Source organism: Chlorocebus sabaeus, chromosome 5 (genome assembly GCF_047675955.1).
Source record: "Chlorocebus sabaeus isolate Y175 chromosome 5, mChlSab1.0.hap1, whole genome shotgun sequence".
Lineage (NCBI taxonomy): Eukaryota > Metazoa > Chordata > Mammalia > Primates > Cercopithecidae > Chlorocebus > Chlorocebus sabaeus.
The window spans coordinates 64349361-64363848 of NC_132908.1; the positions used below are offsets into that span (position 1 = coordinate 64349361).

A 14488-nucleotide genomic window follows, 5' to 3' on the forward strand; every position below is an offset into this window, starting at 1 on the left:
GGGAGGATTGTTTGAGGCCAGGAGTTTAAGACCAGCCTGGGCAACATAGCAAGATCCTTTACAAAAAATTTTTAAAATAGCGGTGCCTGATGACGCATGCCTGCAGTCCAAGCTACTCAGGAGGCTGAGAAGGGGAGGATCCCTAGAGCCCAGGAGTTCGTGTCTGCAGTGACCTATGAGTGACTGCACCACTGTAGCCTGGGCAACAAAGCAAGATTCTGTCTCTAAAAATAATAATCATAAAGAAAGAAATGTGTGTCAAACACATGAGGAATAAAAAAGGATAGTGCTACTTATAGGAATTCTGTGAAGCCTTGTGTAAATAGCCAAATTATTTTTGTGTAAAAATGGACTTTCCTACGTCTTCAACATAGTAAATCTATTTTTTCCATGTCCCTTGTAAAGCTTTTTGCTGCATTCAAGGCACTCTCCTCCCATTAATATTCTTCTGTTAAGTGGTTTTTACGACCACTTCATGCTTTAAGAAAGAAGTGCCCTTTAGTATTTAAAATATTCTCTCAGCTTCCTTGGTGAGATATTTGGCAACCTTCCTACTGTTGATTGTAACCGGTGCGACTTGGAACACGATGTCACTCTTCCAGAACTCTTCTCAGACCTAGATAAAACTTACTCTGTGTCACCAGTTGGGGACAAGGTGTTTGGAAACAGTACCTTATGCAACAGAACTGCTGGAGGGCCGCCCCTCAGAGGCAAATGAAATAAAAATCATGGTGTGTGGAAAATGTGCCCGCGGAGTCCTAGGAACCAAAGAGTTTTAAGCGTCTCTGCCAGTAATTCAGTTTTTATTTTATGTTTCTTGGAAAACTGAAGTATTGTATTTACCACATGTCACCTAAGATGCAGAAAGGGGGGAAAAAAGTGATCCTGGCTGGTGAAGATTTCCATTCCAAAGGTAGCCTGGTCCAAGCTGTTCTCTTGCAACTGACTCCCCCATCTCCCCCACCAGCCCCCTCCTGCCCCTGCAGAGGCTCCCTGGGGAGGGGTATTTCCTTTCAATATGAAATCTGTCTTTTTGCTCGTTCATTTCTATGGGGAATGGCACATCCATGCAAACTTGTTGGCTGCTCTTATTTTATTTCAAAAATGTGCTGGCCTCAGACACCTGAGTTTTTCCTCGAATACTTTAAAGCAAATTATGTGCCGGAACCTCTCAGACCTGCTCTCACCGGAATTTCCTTTGAGTGTTCATATCTCAGAGCCGTATGTAACCTGACACAATTATCTGAAAAAGCTTGGGATCCAAAAGAAAGGTGTTCTGAGCTAGGAATGAAGGTCAAAGCTGGGAAAAAAGTGCTCTCCCCTGCCTGGGGACTGGGTCACACATCACTACGACAATGCCCAATTCACGTTCCAAAGAAAAAATACTAAACCTCTGGCAGGGTGACCAGTGGGTACACTCACCTCATTTCTCTGAACAAGGAATCGCTTAATGAGGGCTCCCGGGGCATTACAAAGCCTTGGACCTGGCTGGCGGTTAAAAATATTTCGATAACCACCTCCAGCTTCTGGTTTCCCAGGATGGAAGCAGGAGTTGCTTGGTCCCCTTTAGGAGAGTAACCCCTCCACTGACTGCAAAAATGAAACGAACTGGAGAGTTGGGGTCTCATGCCAGAGGTCAGTGCTGCAAATGGGATATAGGTGGGGGTCTGGAATTCACATTTTTATACCAAGTGGTTTGTCTAAGTGATTTGACTCAAGCCCGGCCCAAGGCTCCCACACCCCAACCCACTCCCAACATGAGGGGGAAGGAGAGCGAGGACGATAACTGTAAGTACAGACCTAAAATTGGGGGCAACCAGGAGATGACCCCGCATTCTGGAAAGCCCTCAGGCCAAGAAGCTCTTTTTCTTCTTCTTTGAGAAATATCAACCCTGCTCGGTATTTGCATACCAGCGGTGAGGGACCTCCACGGAGCAGAGGCACCACTCATAGGTGGTTGACTTTTCAAGGAATTCGCTGGAGAAAATTGTAGGCAAGGCTGTGAACAAAACCCCCCTCCATCTGGTTTCAGTTTATTTAAAAAAACAACACACACAGGCCTCCCCACCAGCAATCAGAAGACAGCCACAGCTTCCCCAGGGGGCGTATTAGCCACCAGGGGTGGGACTGAATTATGTATATGCAAATAAATTAAAACAGTCAGCCAACAGCAACTAATTTTTGTATCTTTTGCAGTTGTTCTGCCAAGAAAACGCCTGAATCGGGGTGATGGAAGCTGTAAGGAGACAAGCTTTGGAATGAGTGTTAACAATCAAGTTGCCTTAATTCCGTCGCTGGGAGACTTGTTTTTCATCGAGCAGCAAATAGTAAAAGGTCAGTAGCCTTATCCTTATGTATAGGATAAGGATAATGATAGTACCTACTTCATAGTGATGATGTGAGGATAGTAAATAAAATAAAGACCAAGCAAGCTAAGCACAAGGACTGGCATGCCACAAACACACAGTCACACTGGAGGATACAAGACAGATCCTAGAAGGATTTCATCCAGAGTCAATCAAGCTCTCCTTCCACATGCTCTCAGCTGGGGCTTGCTTTCCCCCTGGGACTGATCCAGAAAGCCCTGCAGAGCACACTCTCTCTGTTTCGCAAACTCAAGGACCCTAATCCCCAAACATCTGCCTTTAATCCTGGAGACAGTAAAAGTTCGGAGGAGGGTGCCAGACACAGGCTGAAAACACAAGTGATGCTCCTGGCTTTCTGTGTCTTACTGCCCCCTCTCTCTGGTAACTGGAGGGGAGGTTTCCTTCAGTTCCTTAACTGAAGGGCCTGGTTTCCAGGTGCCCAGCCCAGGTGGGATAGCTCTGAAAAATGGTGGGGACAGGGGGAGTTCAGTTCATGCCTAGGGTACTCAGAGGGGAGTCGGCAACCTCCAGGGCTCCCACGCTACAGGAGCAACGTGCTGGAGCCCACAGACTTCCATGTGTCTTGGGGCTCAGCCTTTGCATGCTCAGGGGCGCCTCGAGCTCAGTTTGTTTGAACAGACCTCTACTCTGTCCCTCATCTGGATGCAGACTACCAGCCTCAAGGATCACTTGAAGTCAGCAGTTCAAGACCAGCCTGGGCAACATAGTGAAACCCCTGTCTCTACAAAAAATTTAAAAAACAATAGCCAGGTGTGGTGGTGAGCACCTGTAGTCGCAGCTACTATGGAGGCCTAAGATGGCAGGATTGCTTGAGCCCAGGAGTTCAAGGCTGCAGTGAGCCGTGATTGTGCCACTGTACTCCAGCCTGGGTGACAGAGCAAGACCCCATCGCTAACTAAAAGTAATAATAATAATAAAGTAATAATCATAATAAAATTTAAAAGTGATAATAATTTAATCAGTCTCCACTCTTCCCCAGATCCATTTCCTGGCCACCTGGGATGGGGGTCTCATTTGCTCAAAACCATTCCAAGCTCTCCTTTGCCCTCAGGATGAAGTCTAAGGTGCCACAGGTGACCAACACAGCCCCGTATTAACACAGTTCTCAAGAGCCCAGACTTTGGCTTCAGGTGCACCTGAGTTTGAATCTTGGGGCTGGTCCAAGACTCCAATGCAAATGGACTTGAGCTTGAGAGCTTGAGCAATTCCCTTCGCCTCTGGAAGCCTCAGTTCCCTTGAATGTAAAATGGTGATAATGGCAACTGCTATAAAGGCTATGATGAGGTATCTGCACCCAACCCAGGGCTTGGGACACAGCAAGAGATTTGGAGGCCATTGCATGGCATGAAGGTTGAGGATGTGGTGGGGCACGATGACTGCCAGGACCAGCGTTAGACATGCTGAGGCTGAGAGGCCTATGTGTGTCCAAGGGAAGTGTACAGGGGCAGCTGGACATGTGGGCCTGTGGTCAAAAGGGAGGGCTTGGCCAGAAAGCAAGCAGGGCCAAGCATGTGAATAGAAAGATGAGCTCATTGTGTGGGGAGGGCCAAGGGTGAGGCCTCCACAGCCAGAGCTTCACCCACAAGGAAGAGAAGCTGGAGAAGGAGGCTGAGAAAGAGAGGCAGTGAGGTAGGAGGAAACCCGGCAGCCATGGCTTCGCAGGCACCCAAGGGAGACAGGGCTTGGGGCAGGAGAAAGCCAGCAGGGCCGAGGCTTTCAAGAGGCCAAATTAGCTGAAGCCAGAGATGGGTCTACAGGATTTGGGAACTAGGGGGTTAGGAGGGGGAGCTGGTCCCAGGCAAAGGCCCGGAGGGGAGAGTGGTGATAGTGATTATGGACAACTTTAGAGAAATGCAGCTGAAAACAGGAGAAAACACAAGAGAGACGCTTTTCTTTTTGAAACAGAGTCTTGCTCTGTCACCCAGGCTGAAGTATAGTGATACAATCTCAGCTCACTGCAGTCTCTGCCTCCCGGATTCAAGAGATTCTCCTGCCTCAGTCTCATGAGTAGCTGGGACTACAGGCATATGTCACCACACCTGGCTAATTTTTGGATTTTTAGTAGAGGCGGGGTTTTGCCATGTTGGCCAGGTTGCTCTCGAACTCCTGACCTTAGGTGATCCGCCTGCCTTGGCCTCCCAAAGTGCTGGGATTACAAGCGTGAGCCACCGTGCCCAGCCACAAGAGAGATGCTTGTGGAAAGGGATACGGGCTTGAGGTTCCCAATGGGTGAGGCTAGCGCCAGTACACTTGCTGCTAGGGCCAGTAGTCAGTTGCTACATCTGTGGTGCCCAGCACAGGGCCTGGCATGCAGTAGGAACTCAACACAAGTTTGCTGTCTTTGAGGACAGGGAGCAATGGGGTCTAGGACCCTGGCCACTGGCAGGAAGAGAGACACTCTGCCATTCTGCCAAGAGGAGGCGTGGTGGGGGTGAAGGCGTGAAGCAGAGTACAGGGCAGGGGCTCCTTGGGAAACTGCAGCCTCTGAGCTGCAAAGGGAGGAGGAGGTGACAAGTCAGTGCTGAGTGCTCTGCTCCAGGAACCCAAGTACAGTCAGAAGACAGAGCGTGAGGGCTCCTGGAGTCTGCCACTTGGTACCCCCTACTCTAGATATCTGTTCCCCTCTCCTCAATCCAGCAGTCAGTCGGTTACCTGGTCTTTATCTCCTTCAGAGCCGTGTTCTCCCTACACGGCCAGCAGAGGGTGCCAGTGAGCTGCTGGACTGCGCTGGAGGAGACCAGAGCCAGCCTGCCCACCCCTCTGTCCTCCAAAGCCTGGGGCATGCTAAGGGTTTGGTTAACCAGGTTTCTGACCAAGGTGGGGTGGAGGCTGGGACAAAGGACTAAGGGAGGCTGTGGGCTGAGGGCTTAGGGGCTGAGTGGCTCAGGGGCTCTGCTCCTGGTCACCCTTCATTCCTCTGCCCTGCCAGACCCTGCTTTATCTGTCGAGGCTCCTGCCCACTGCGCCTCTCCGCTTCTCTTCCCTGGAAGGCCCTGACAGCCTAGACTCCTGGTTCTAGCAGAGGCTGGTTTTCTGCCCCTAGGCAGGCACAACTTGGCACCAGGCCTCAGACAGGGCTGGGCCAGCTTCTCCCAGCCATGACTGCCCTAACCACCTTGTACTTCTAGAACGTCTCCACCTAATGAGGGATAAGGGGTCAGTGGCTGAGGAGGCCACAGGAGCTGGAGCATAGGTTCTGGGAAGGAGGAGGTCTGGGCTAGGAAGTAGGATGAATGGGCGGGGGGAGTTTACATAAAAATGTGGCAGATGGTCCAGTCCCACCAAGACCCAAATCCCATAAGACTAATGGCTCTGCCTGAGGTGGCATGAGGTTCCAGAAGCTGAGCTGGAAACACCCCCTTCCTCATCCTAACCATGTTATACTCCTCAGCTAAACGCAAATCCCAACATCGCCTCCCAGCAAGTCTCTCTCCCCGTCGTGGCCTTTGCGGTTCCTTCCCAGGACAGTGTAGGACCCTGCTTCTATCTTGGTCCTTATCTTGCCTTCCTGCCCCATCCCCCTACTCTTCAACTCCTGCTTTAGCAAGTGCTGGTTCTATCTGTGTCGCCTTGACCTTGAAGGCTCCCCAGGACCCTCATCTCAGCTTCTACTCCCTTCCCCACTCCAAGGGGAAGGCTCCAATGGACTGAGGCTGGAGAAACCACAGCCAGACTCTTGGTGGGGTGGCTAAAGCTGGGGGGTCTGGCCAATCCAAGCTCTACAGCTCAAATCAGGAAGTCAGGCCAAGAGCGCTGTGTCTGTCTCTGAGCCTGGGCCATACATTCACCGCAACAGGAGTCAGTGACTTTGGAAAAGGAATGTTTCCCTGAGTTTCTAGAGGCAGGATGACCCAGACTGAAGGACAGAGAGTTACCAGAAACACACACAACACACACAAATGTACTCACTTGCACACACAGGGTCACGGTATAGGGAGTGACACAACCAAATGGCCTGGACAAGCCGCAGAGTTCCATGGACACAAGTGCTTACAAACACAGGCACACAAGGTCGTGTACCCAAGGTCAGGCACACACACCCTCTTCATTCAAGTCCTGCCTCCCAGGGCCAGGGCTTGCCTGTCATCCGTCCTTAGGAGGATGGATAGGTGGAGGCACAGGACTGACTTGGGGCAAATTGGTCCTCCACCCAGAGCCTCTCCCTTAGGTGGGTCTGGCTCCCAGCACCCCCCTGAGATTTCCCTGGCCCACCAGGGGGCTGTGTCTGGTGGCAGAGAGGGCACTGGAGGAGGCATTGCCCTGAAACCCTGGCAGAGCCTGGGCACCTACGAGAGAATGAGTAACAGGGCTAGGAGGTGTGACAGGGAGTCCACAACCTCCCAGGACCTTGGGAGGGCAGGGATGAGGCACTGAGCATGGCCTGAGGCCCACGGGAAGCAGGGACCCGTCTGCCGAGGGCTGCACCTACTCCTCTCAGCATCAAGCCTGCAGCCAGGTACTGGCACCAACTCCCAGTGCCTGGCAGAGCCCTGGCATGGATGCTAGGCACAGGGTGCCAGACACAGGGGTGGGCAGGGTGGGGGGGCCACTGGGCCACACACAAGCATGGAGACCTTCACACACGCAGGCAGAAAAATCCACCCACACTCATACCACTTATTTTACCCCCTGGGGGTTCAGGGGAGCAAGGCAGGGAACACCCTGTCCTAGAGGCTGCCTTCTTCACTGACACCCCTCTGGCCTGGCTGTTGGGGTTGGCGGGGTGGGCCATAGGTAATGGGAGACCTAGGTGCTTCCTCTGACACCCCACCCGCCACTGACCCCCACACACATATATTTGTGAGGTAGGAAGTGGGGTCGTGCGTCCCCAGGGCTAAGCCCTGGAAGGAAAGGGAAAGATGGGGCAGAGACTCCAAGAACCCGGAGCGGTCGTCCTGCTTCCCCACCAGCCCCTGTCCCAGGCGGGTTTTGTGGCCGCGAGCTGCTCAGGGGTGAGCGCGCCTTAGGGTGTGTGCGCCAGGGACCTGGCGCCGCGGACCACGTGGGAGTGCGGCGCGTGTACGGGCGCTGGCGGCAGCGGCAGCGGAGACCAGGTGAGCACCGGCTGGTTCCCCACGGTGTTCCTGCAGGCTTGGCGGCCGCGGCGGTGCGATCAGCAAAGGGCACCGAGATGCCGGTTGTGCGTGTCCTCAGGTGTACCGAACAAGCGTGAGTGGCATGTGCTCACCTGAGCGCAGCGGCTTGCCAGCCCCGGGCGCGTGGGTGCTGCAGCCAGGCGGCTCCTCTAGCGCAGCAACTTTGGGACTTTGTTCCGGCTTTTTCCAAATCGAATCTGGTCGAGGGGGCGGGGCGGGGCGGGGGGGGGGCACCTGCCCTGCAGGGGGTGCCGGGAGAGAAGTGGAGGAAAGCCCCGCCCCCTCCCCGCCCGCTCCCCGCCCTCTCCCCCGCCCCCGGGGCTCTTTATAAGCTCGGCCCGAGGGCGAGCAGAGGAAGCCTGTGTCCCTCCCGCGCCCGAGGCCGGTGTTCCCCCACACTCCGCGCCCGGGCCCAGACTCTCTTTCTCCCCGATCCCCGGCCCGGCTCCCGCCCCGCCCAGCCCCAGCCCGCTGGGCCGCCATGGAGCGCTGGCCTTGGCCGTCGGGCGGCGCCTGGCTGCTCGTGGCTGCCCGCGCGCTGCTGCAGCTGCTGCGCTCAGACCTGCGTCTGGGCCGCCCGCTGCTGGCGGCGCTGGCGCTGCTGGCCGCGCTCGACTGGCTGTGCCAGCGCCTGCTGCCCCCGCCGGCCGCACTCGCCGTGCTGGCCGCCGCCGGCTGGATCGCGTTGTCCCGCCTGGCGCGCCCGCAGCGCCTGCCGGTGGCCACTCGCGCGGTGCTCATCACCGGTGAGTGCGCGGGTCGCGGAGCGCGGGGACTCCAGGCTCGAGGGCGGGACTAGACACTCACAGGACTGACTCCTCATGGGCACGGCCAGGCGGGCTCCCCAGCGCAAGAGTGGGAGAGTTCTCCCCTGGGTGCAGGGAGCGAGCCAAGTAGGGAGCGCCGGGCACCTCCCCAAGCCCGGGTTCACTACCTGCTGCTGCAGGGAGTGTTGGAGGGAAAGTGAGACAGGGAGTGGGCAGGTTCAAGAAGGAAACTGACTGGTGGCTGAGAAGAGGGAGCCTCCTGGAGTTTGAGAGTTTATGCCATTCCCTTCCCCAAAAGAGCAGTTTCAGGGGACTTCGGAGGCTTTGAGAAGGGAGGATCGTTACCCCTTGAACGCTGCCTGACATCCCCACCTGAGACACCCCATCTCCCATTCCTGGGGCCAGAGGGAAGAGCTTAGATGGGGAACTTCCCCACCCGACCCATCCCCCACTGGCTGGGATCCTTGGAGTTCAGAAAAGCTTGAGGTCACCATGAGGGGCAGCTGGACATTCAGCTGTCTTTCTGTGTAGCCATCCACTGCCAAACTGCTGAGGCAGTAGTTCGGAGCCTGCACCCAGCACCCCACCCCCAAGCCCTCCTGGTCCTCTGTGCCCAGGAAGGAGCTCTTGGAGAGCTGGGCTCAGGTGCCTCTGACCGTGTAGCTGAGCTCCTTTGTCTGAAGCAGGGAATAAATCTGTCACCAGAGGGAGGGAAGGGGAAGCGGGGGCTGCAGGCCCGGCCGGAAGTGGGGAGGGGGAGAAAGGCCAGGGGGCACTGACTCCATTGCATGGGGGGAGGGGCAGCCTTGTCTCTTCCCCCAACACCCATGGGTTTGGACAGGTGCTCTGGGCTTTGTCCTTGCATTGCACCTCGGCTGGGGCAGCCAGCAACCAGGCTTCTCAGAGACCTGGGTCTACTAGGCGTCCCGTGTGATCAGATGGGGCTGGGAGAATTTTCCGGAGGAGGAAATCCTTGAGTGGGGCCCCGGAGGATGAGTGGAGATAAGTGGAGTATGAAAGGGATCTCGGATCAGAGAAAGGATGTGGGACAAAGGCTTAAGGCAGGAGTACACATGGCCTCTGCAGGGGACAGCCAGTCTGGCTGTGGGGGTGGGGAGAAGGGGATGTGAGGTGGTTTCCTTGGGATGGGCCTTGAATCAGGTAAGAAGTCAGACTGCTGAGGCAGAGTAGGGGGGAAGGAGGCACAAGGGCCACACACTTCAGCAGAGATGGTAGAGATGGGGAAGTGTTCGGGCTGGACAGGAGAGACCCAGGTTCCAGGAGCAGTGTGAAGCCTCAGCTGACCCCAATTTCGGGGGTTTGAGGAAGGAAAGTCAACAGACACCCCTGGTATGAAGTAGGGGCTAGATTGTGGGCTCTGCCTCTGGGGACAGGGCAGATCCCTTCCTGCTTTCTTTGTGAGCCACCTCAACAGGACCCAGGCCATCTGCAGGTACTAGTGGCCTAGCTGGGTGGTCTTTCCTGAGGTCTCACCTCAGGCCTTTGTGCTGCTGCTGTTTCTTCTGGCTTTGAGCCTGAGAGAGAGGTAAGAGGAGGGATGCTTTCTCTAACTTGGGCTCACCAGATCTCTGGTGGCAAAGCTGGGGTTGGGGGAGAGAGGACTACCCAACCTGCCCTGTACAAGCATCAGGAAGCCTCCAAGTTTCCCAGGGCCCTAACACTTGGGGGTTGTCTCTCAACACCCGGCTGGAAGACAAGTAGGTAACCAGGTTCGGCCCCACTTGCCAAGAACACTGTGTCTTGGGCCCGGTAGAGCTGCCACTCCCCCTCCCCCTCCTAAGAATGCCCAGAGAACCACTTGCCGAGGCTACTCCTGGAGCTCAGCTGTGGAATCAGGGTTTGGGCTGAGGGTCAGGTGCCTGTGTGCACGCATGTGCACGTGTGCACCAATGGGTGGTAGGGATTGAGCCCATTGTGAAAACATCCAGCCAGGTTGGAAGTATGTACAGGTATCTGAGGGTGTACACATGAGCAAGAGGGTGTGCAAGATGTGGGTGACTTGGGACCACAGACCTGAGGCCTGTGGTCTGCTCAAGTCAGAATTGGGAGGTCTGTTTCCCTTGGGAGGACCTGTCTGCTCTGAGAGGGACCCGGGCAAGTGCACGTATGCATGTGTGTGTCTACACACACACACACGCACACACACATGCTTGCCTCCCTCTCCAAGGCAGACTTGCCTGGGGAGTACCTCTCCTCAGCAGGAGCTTGAAGCCCCCTGCCCAGTGCTGTTTTCAGTAGAGGGAGTGGAGCTGAGATGGGGAGACCGTACTGAGCAGTCCAGGAGTAGGGAAGCAGAGCTGCTTTGCAGCTTCTATTCCAGAAAATGGGGGTTGGGGGGCAGGGTTGAGGGCCAGGGGTGGGAGCAGGAGCAGAACAGAAAGCCTCCCCACTCACTGGCCTTTCCCCTTCCCTCACTGGCTGCCCATGGAGCCAGGATCAGCATGGGAACAATCAAGGAGGCAGGGGCTTATCAGTACTATGGACCCCTACACTGGCTCTGCCTGGTGGTTCTTCTCTCTGCATACCAAAGACAGAAATTAAGCCTCCAAGAGTGGTAACTAACCTTGGTCACACTTGGTGGGTGTGGGAAGGGATTCAAATGTAGGTCTGTTCTCTTCTTCATCTAGCATGGTCCCTGTCCTGGAGGCAAGTAGTCTGGGGCTCAGAAAACACCCGTGTTGCCACTGATTGGAATTCCAAGGGTCTGGGTGAAGTGGGGATGGGCCTCCAGCTTGCCTCCAGCTTGCCTCCAGCCTGAAAAAATAGTAGAGCGTGTTGAGGCTGGGAAGGGAGGTGGGGCTCATGTTATACAGGGCCTGAGCCAGGGAGCTTGGGCTTCATTCTGAGGACTGTGGCAGCCTTGGAAAGGTTTGCAGCACAGAGGGATATTGTCATTTTTGGATAGATCCCTTCAGCTGCTTAGGTAGAGAAGGGCTTCAAGAGGGCAGGAAGGGACAGGACTAGAGAAGAGGCTGCTTCAGAGTCCAGATTAAGGGAGGAGAGGCCTAGGCAGTCAGAAAGGAAGAGAAGCCCGATGTGGTGGCTCACATCTTCAATCCCAGCACTTTGAGAGGCCAAGGTGGGAGGATCACTTGAGCCCAGGAGTTCAAAACCAGCTTGGGCAACATAGTGAGACTCCCGTCTCTGCAAAAAAAATTTAAAAACCAGCCAGGCAGGCTGGGCGCAGTGGCTCACACCTGTAATCCCAGCACTTTGGGAGGCCGAGGCAGGCAGATCATGAGGTCAAGAGTTAGAGACCAGCCTGACCAACATGGTGAAACCCCAGCTCTACTAGAAGTACAAAAATTAGCCAGGCCCATGGTGATGCACACCTGTAATCCCAGCTACTCAGGAGGCTGAGGCAGGAGAATCGCTTAAACCCAGGAGGCGGAGGTTTCAGTGAGCTGAGATCATGCCACTGCACTCCAACCTGGGCAACAGAGCGAGACCCTGTCTCAAAAAAAAAAAAAAGAAAAAAGAAAAAAAGAAAAAAAAAAAAGAAAAGAAAAAGAAAGGGAGGCTCCGTACTAATACTATGCCTGTGCCTGTGAGCTGTGACCTGAAATCAAGAAAGCAGAACCACACTGGGGCCTGGGACTGTCCCAGACCTGACCTATGTGGATTTGGGAAGCAACTTAGCATTACTAGGCCTTAGTTTCCTCTTCTGTAAGCCATATTGGTAGGGCAGCCATGGGGAGTCAGACAGATGACAGCTGTCACAGAGTTAGGGCCCAGGGCTCAGCTAGAGGGGCAAAGCCTACCAGGGATGGGCCTAGGGAAGGAGTTAGGGTCGTTTATTGCTGGTGGCTTGGGTTTGCAGGGGCCTGGATCCCATCCAGACCCTGGTGATTGTGGGGTTGTCTCAGGCTAGGCTGGGGCCACAGTGGAAGGTCACTGACTGCCCTGCCCTGCCCTGGCCAGGCTGTGACTCTGGTTTTGGCAAGGAGACGGCCAAGAAACTGGACTCCATGGGCTTCACGGTGCTGGCCACCGTATTGGAGTTGAACAGCCCCGGTGCCATCGAGCTGCGTACCTGCTGCTCCCCTCGCCTAAGGCTGCTGCAGCTGGACCTGACCAAACCAGGAGACATTAGCCGCGTGCTAGAGTTCACCAAGGCCCACACCACCAGCACTGGTCAGTGGCAAGTGTCCACCAGGCAAGGGCATGGCAGGGTAGTGGGAAGGACACGGGGACTGGAAGTTTGCTGCTGGGCTGACCTGAGGCTTCCTCCTCTGCTCTGTGACTCCAGGCCTGTGGGGCCTGGTCAACAACGCAGGCCACAATGAAGTAGTTGCTGATGCGGAGCTGTCTCCAGTGGCCACTTTCCGTAGCTGCATGGAGGTGAATTTCTTTGGCACACTCCAGCTGACCAAGGGCCTCCTGCCCCTGCTGCGCAGCTCAAGGGGCCGTATCGTGACTGTGGGCAGCCCAGCGGGTGAGTGCCTGCCCCACTGGAGCAAAAAGGAGCCCCCTGGGGTAAGGGAGGGCTTAGGGAGCCCCTTGCCAAAGCTGAGCTGCCCCACTCCCAATCCATCCACAGGGGACATGCCATATCCATGCTTGGGGGCCTATGGAACCTCCAAGGCGGCTGTGGCACTACTCATGGACACATTCAGCTGTGAACTCCTTCCCTGGGGGGTCAAGGTCAGCATCATCCAGCCTGGCTGCTTCAAGACAGGTGGGAATCAGGGCTGGGAGTGGGGTGGGGGTGGGGAGTGGGGCTGGGAATGGTCTTATGGGGGCAGGTCAACTTTGATGAACGGTCGTGGTTTTGGTTGGGGGTGTGGTTTTGGCTGGAGACCTGGCGCAAGTTAAATAGTCCTAATTGACTTTGGCTCCCCTAGCTGACCCCGCTCTGACCTTGCCACTCCTTCCCCAGAGTCAGTGAGAAATGTGGGTCAGTGGGAAAAGCGCAAGCAATTGCTGCTGGCCAACCTGCCTCAAGAGCTGCTGCAGGCCTATGGCAAGGACTACATCGAACACTTGCACGGGCAGTTCCTGCGCTCGCTACGCCTGGCCATGTCCGACCTCAGCCCAGTTGTAGATGCCATCACAGATGCGCTGCTGGCAGCTCGGCCCCGCCGCCGCTATTACCCCGGCCAGGGCCTGGGGCTCATGTACTTCATCCACTACTACCTGCCTGAGGGCCTGCGGCGCCGCTTCCTGCAGACCTTCTTCATCAGTCACTGTCTGCCTCGAGCACTGCAGCCTGGCCAGCCTGGCGCTACCCCACCACAGGACGCAGCCCAGGACCCAAACCTGAGCCTCGGCCCTTCCCCAGCAGTGGCTCGGTGAGCCCTGTGCACCTATGGCCCAGCCACTGCAGCACAGAAGGCTCTGTGAGCCCTTGGTTCCTCCCCGAAAACCCCCAGCATTACCATCCCCCAAGTCTGTCCTGGACCCTAGCCTAAAGGATCCTGCCCCCACTTCATGCCCACTGCCGATGCCCAATCCAGGCCCGGTGAGGCCAAGGTTTCCCAGTGTGCCTCTGCACCTCTCCACTGCTTCATGAGCCCAAACAGACCCTCCTGGCACAACACTCTACCCTGCAGCTTGGAGAACTCTGCTGGATGGGGAGTCTCGTGAAAGACCTCACTGCAGTCTTTCACAGGACTCTGCAGATGGTGCCTCTGCAAACTAAGGAGTGACTGGGTGGGTTGGGGTCCCCCTCAGGATTGTTTCTCAGCACCAGTGCCTCAGTGCTGCAATTGAGGGTTAAATCCCAAGTGTCTCTTGACTGGCTCAAGAATTAGGGCCCCAACTACACGCCCCCAAGCCACAGGGAAGGTTGTACTGTACTTCCCAATTGCCACATGTTAAATAAAGACAAATTTTTATTTCTTCTAAAATGCGGCAAGTGCTGTTTGGAGGGGGTGACTGGCTGGCTGGCTGAGTGACATGATGTGGCCATGTGACAGGGTGGCAACTCCTGGGGCTCAGCGTGGAGGCTGGGGACTCCCCTGGTAGACTCTGTGATTCATACCTCCCCCTCCTCCACTGACGTGGGGCAAATCATTTAAGACCATGGGTTTCCTCATAGTGAAATAGGGGTAATGACCCTGATCCCAATTGCTTGAAGCAACTGGAAAGGCCAGGGGGGCCTCCAGGGCCAACACCTAGCTTCCCAGGCCTGTATGCATCTGAGCCTCCAGCAGAAGGAGCTATCTTCCAGGAACTCCCCAACCCTGAAGAATGTGGGCTGCTGACTGAGGGAGGG

General features: G+C 55.6%; 1 protein-coding gene across 1 annotated transcript; it reads left to right on the top strand.

Annotated features, from left to right (window-relative positions):
- The first annotated feature begins 7838 nt into the window (after nucleotides 1-7838).
- On the top strand, nucleotides 7839-14115 carry HSD11B2 (hydroxysteroid 11-beta dehydrogenase 2). Its single transcript, XM_007993965.3, has 5 exons — nucleotides 7839-8229; nucleotides 12193-12405; nucleotides 12521-12706; nucleotides 12812-12949; nucleotides 13151-14115. Exons 1-5 carry the CDS (start codon nucleotides 7965-7967, stop codon nucleotides 13564-13566), a joined length of 1218 nt encoding a protein of 405 aa, XP_007992156.1. The 5' UTR covers nucleotides 7839-7964; the 3' UTR covers nucleotides 13567-14115.
- The last annotated feature ends 373 nt before the right edge of the window (nucleotides 14116-14488 follow it).

What these genes read in the sequence shown, in the direction of transcription:
- HSD11B2 (XM_007993965.3), top strand. Translation starts at nt 7,965, where the DNA reads ATGGAGCGCTGGCCTTGGCCGTCGGGCGGCGCCTGGCTGCTCGTGGCT. An exon ending in GGCCCACACCACCAGCACTG is followed by an intron (nt 12,406 to 12,520) that starts GTCAGTGGCAAG and finishes CTGTGACTCCAG; the next exon opens with GCCTGTGGGGCCTGGTCAAC. An exon ending in GACTGTGGGCAGCCCAGCGG is followed by an intron (nt 12,707 to 12,811) that starts GTGAGTGCCTGC and finishes ATCCATCCACAG; the next exon opens with GGGACATGCCATATCCATGC.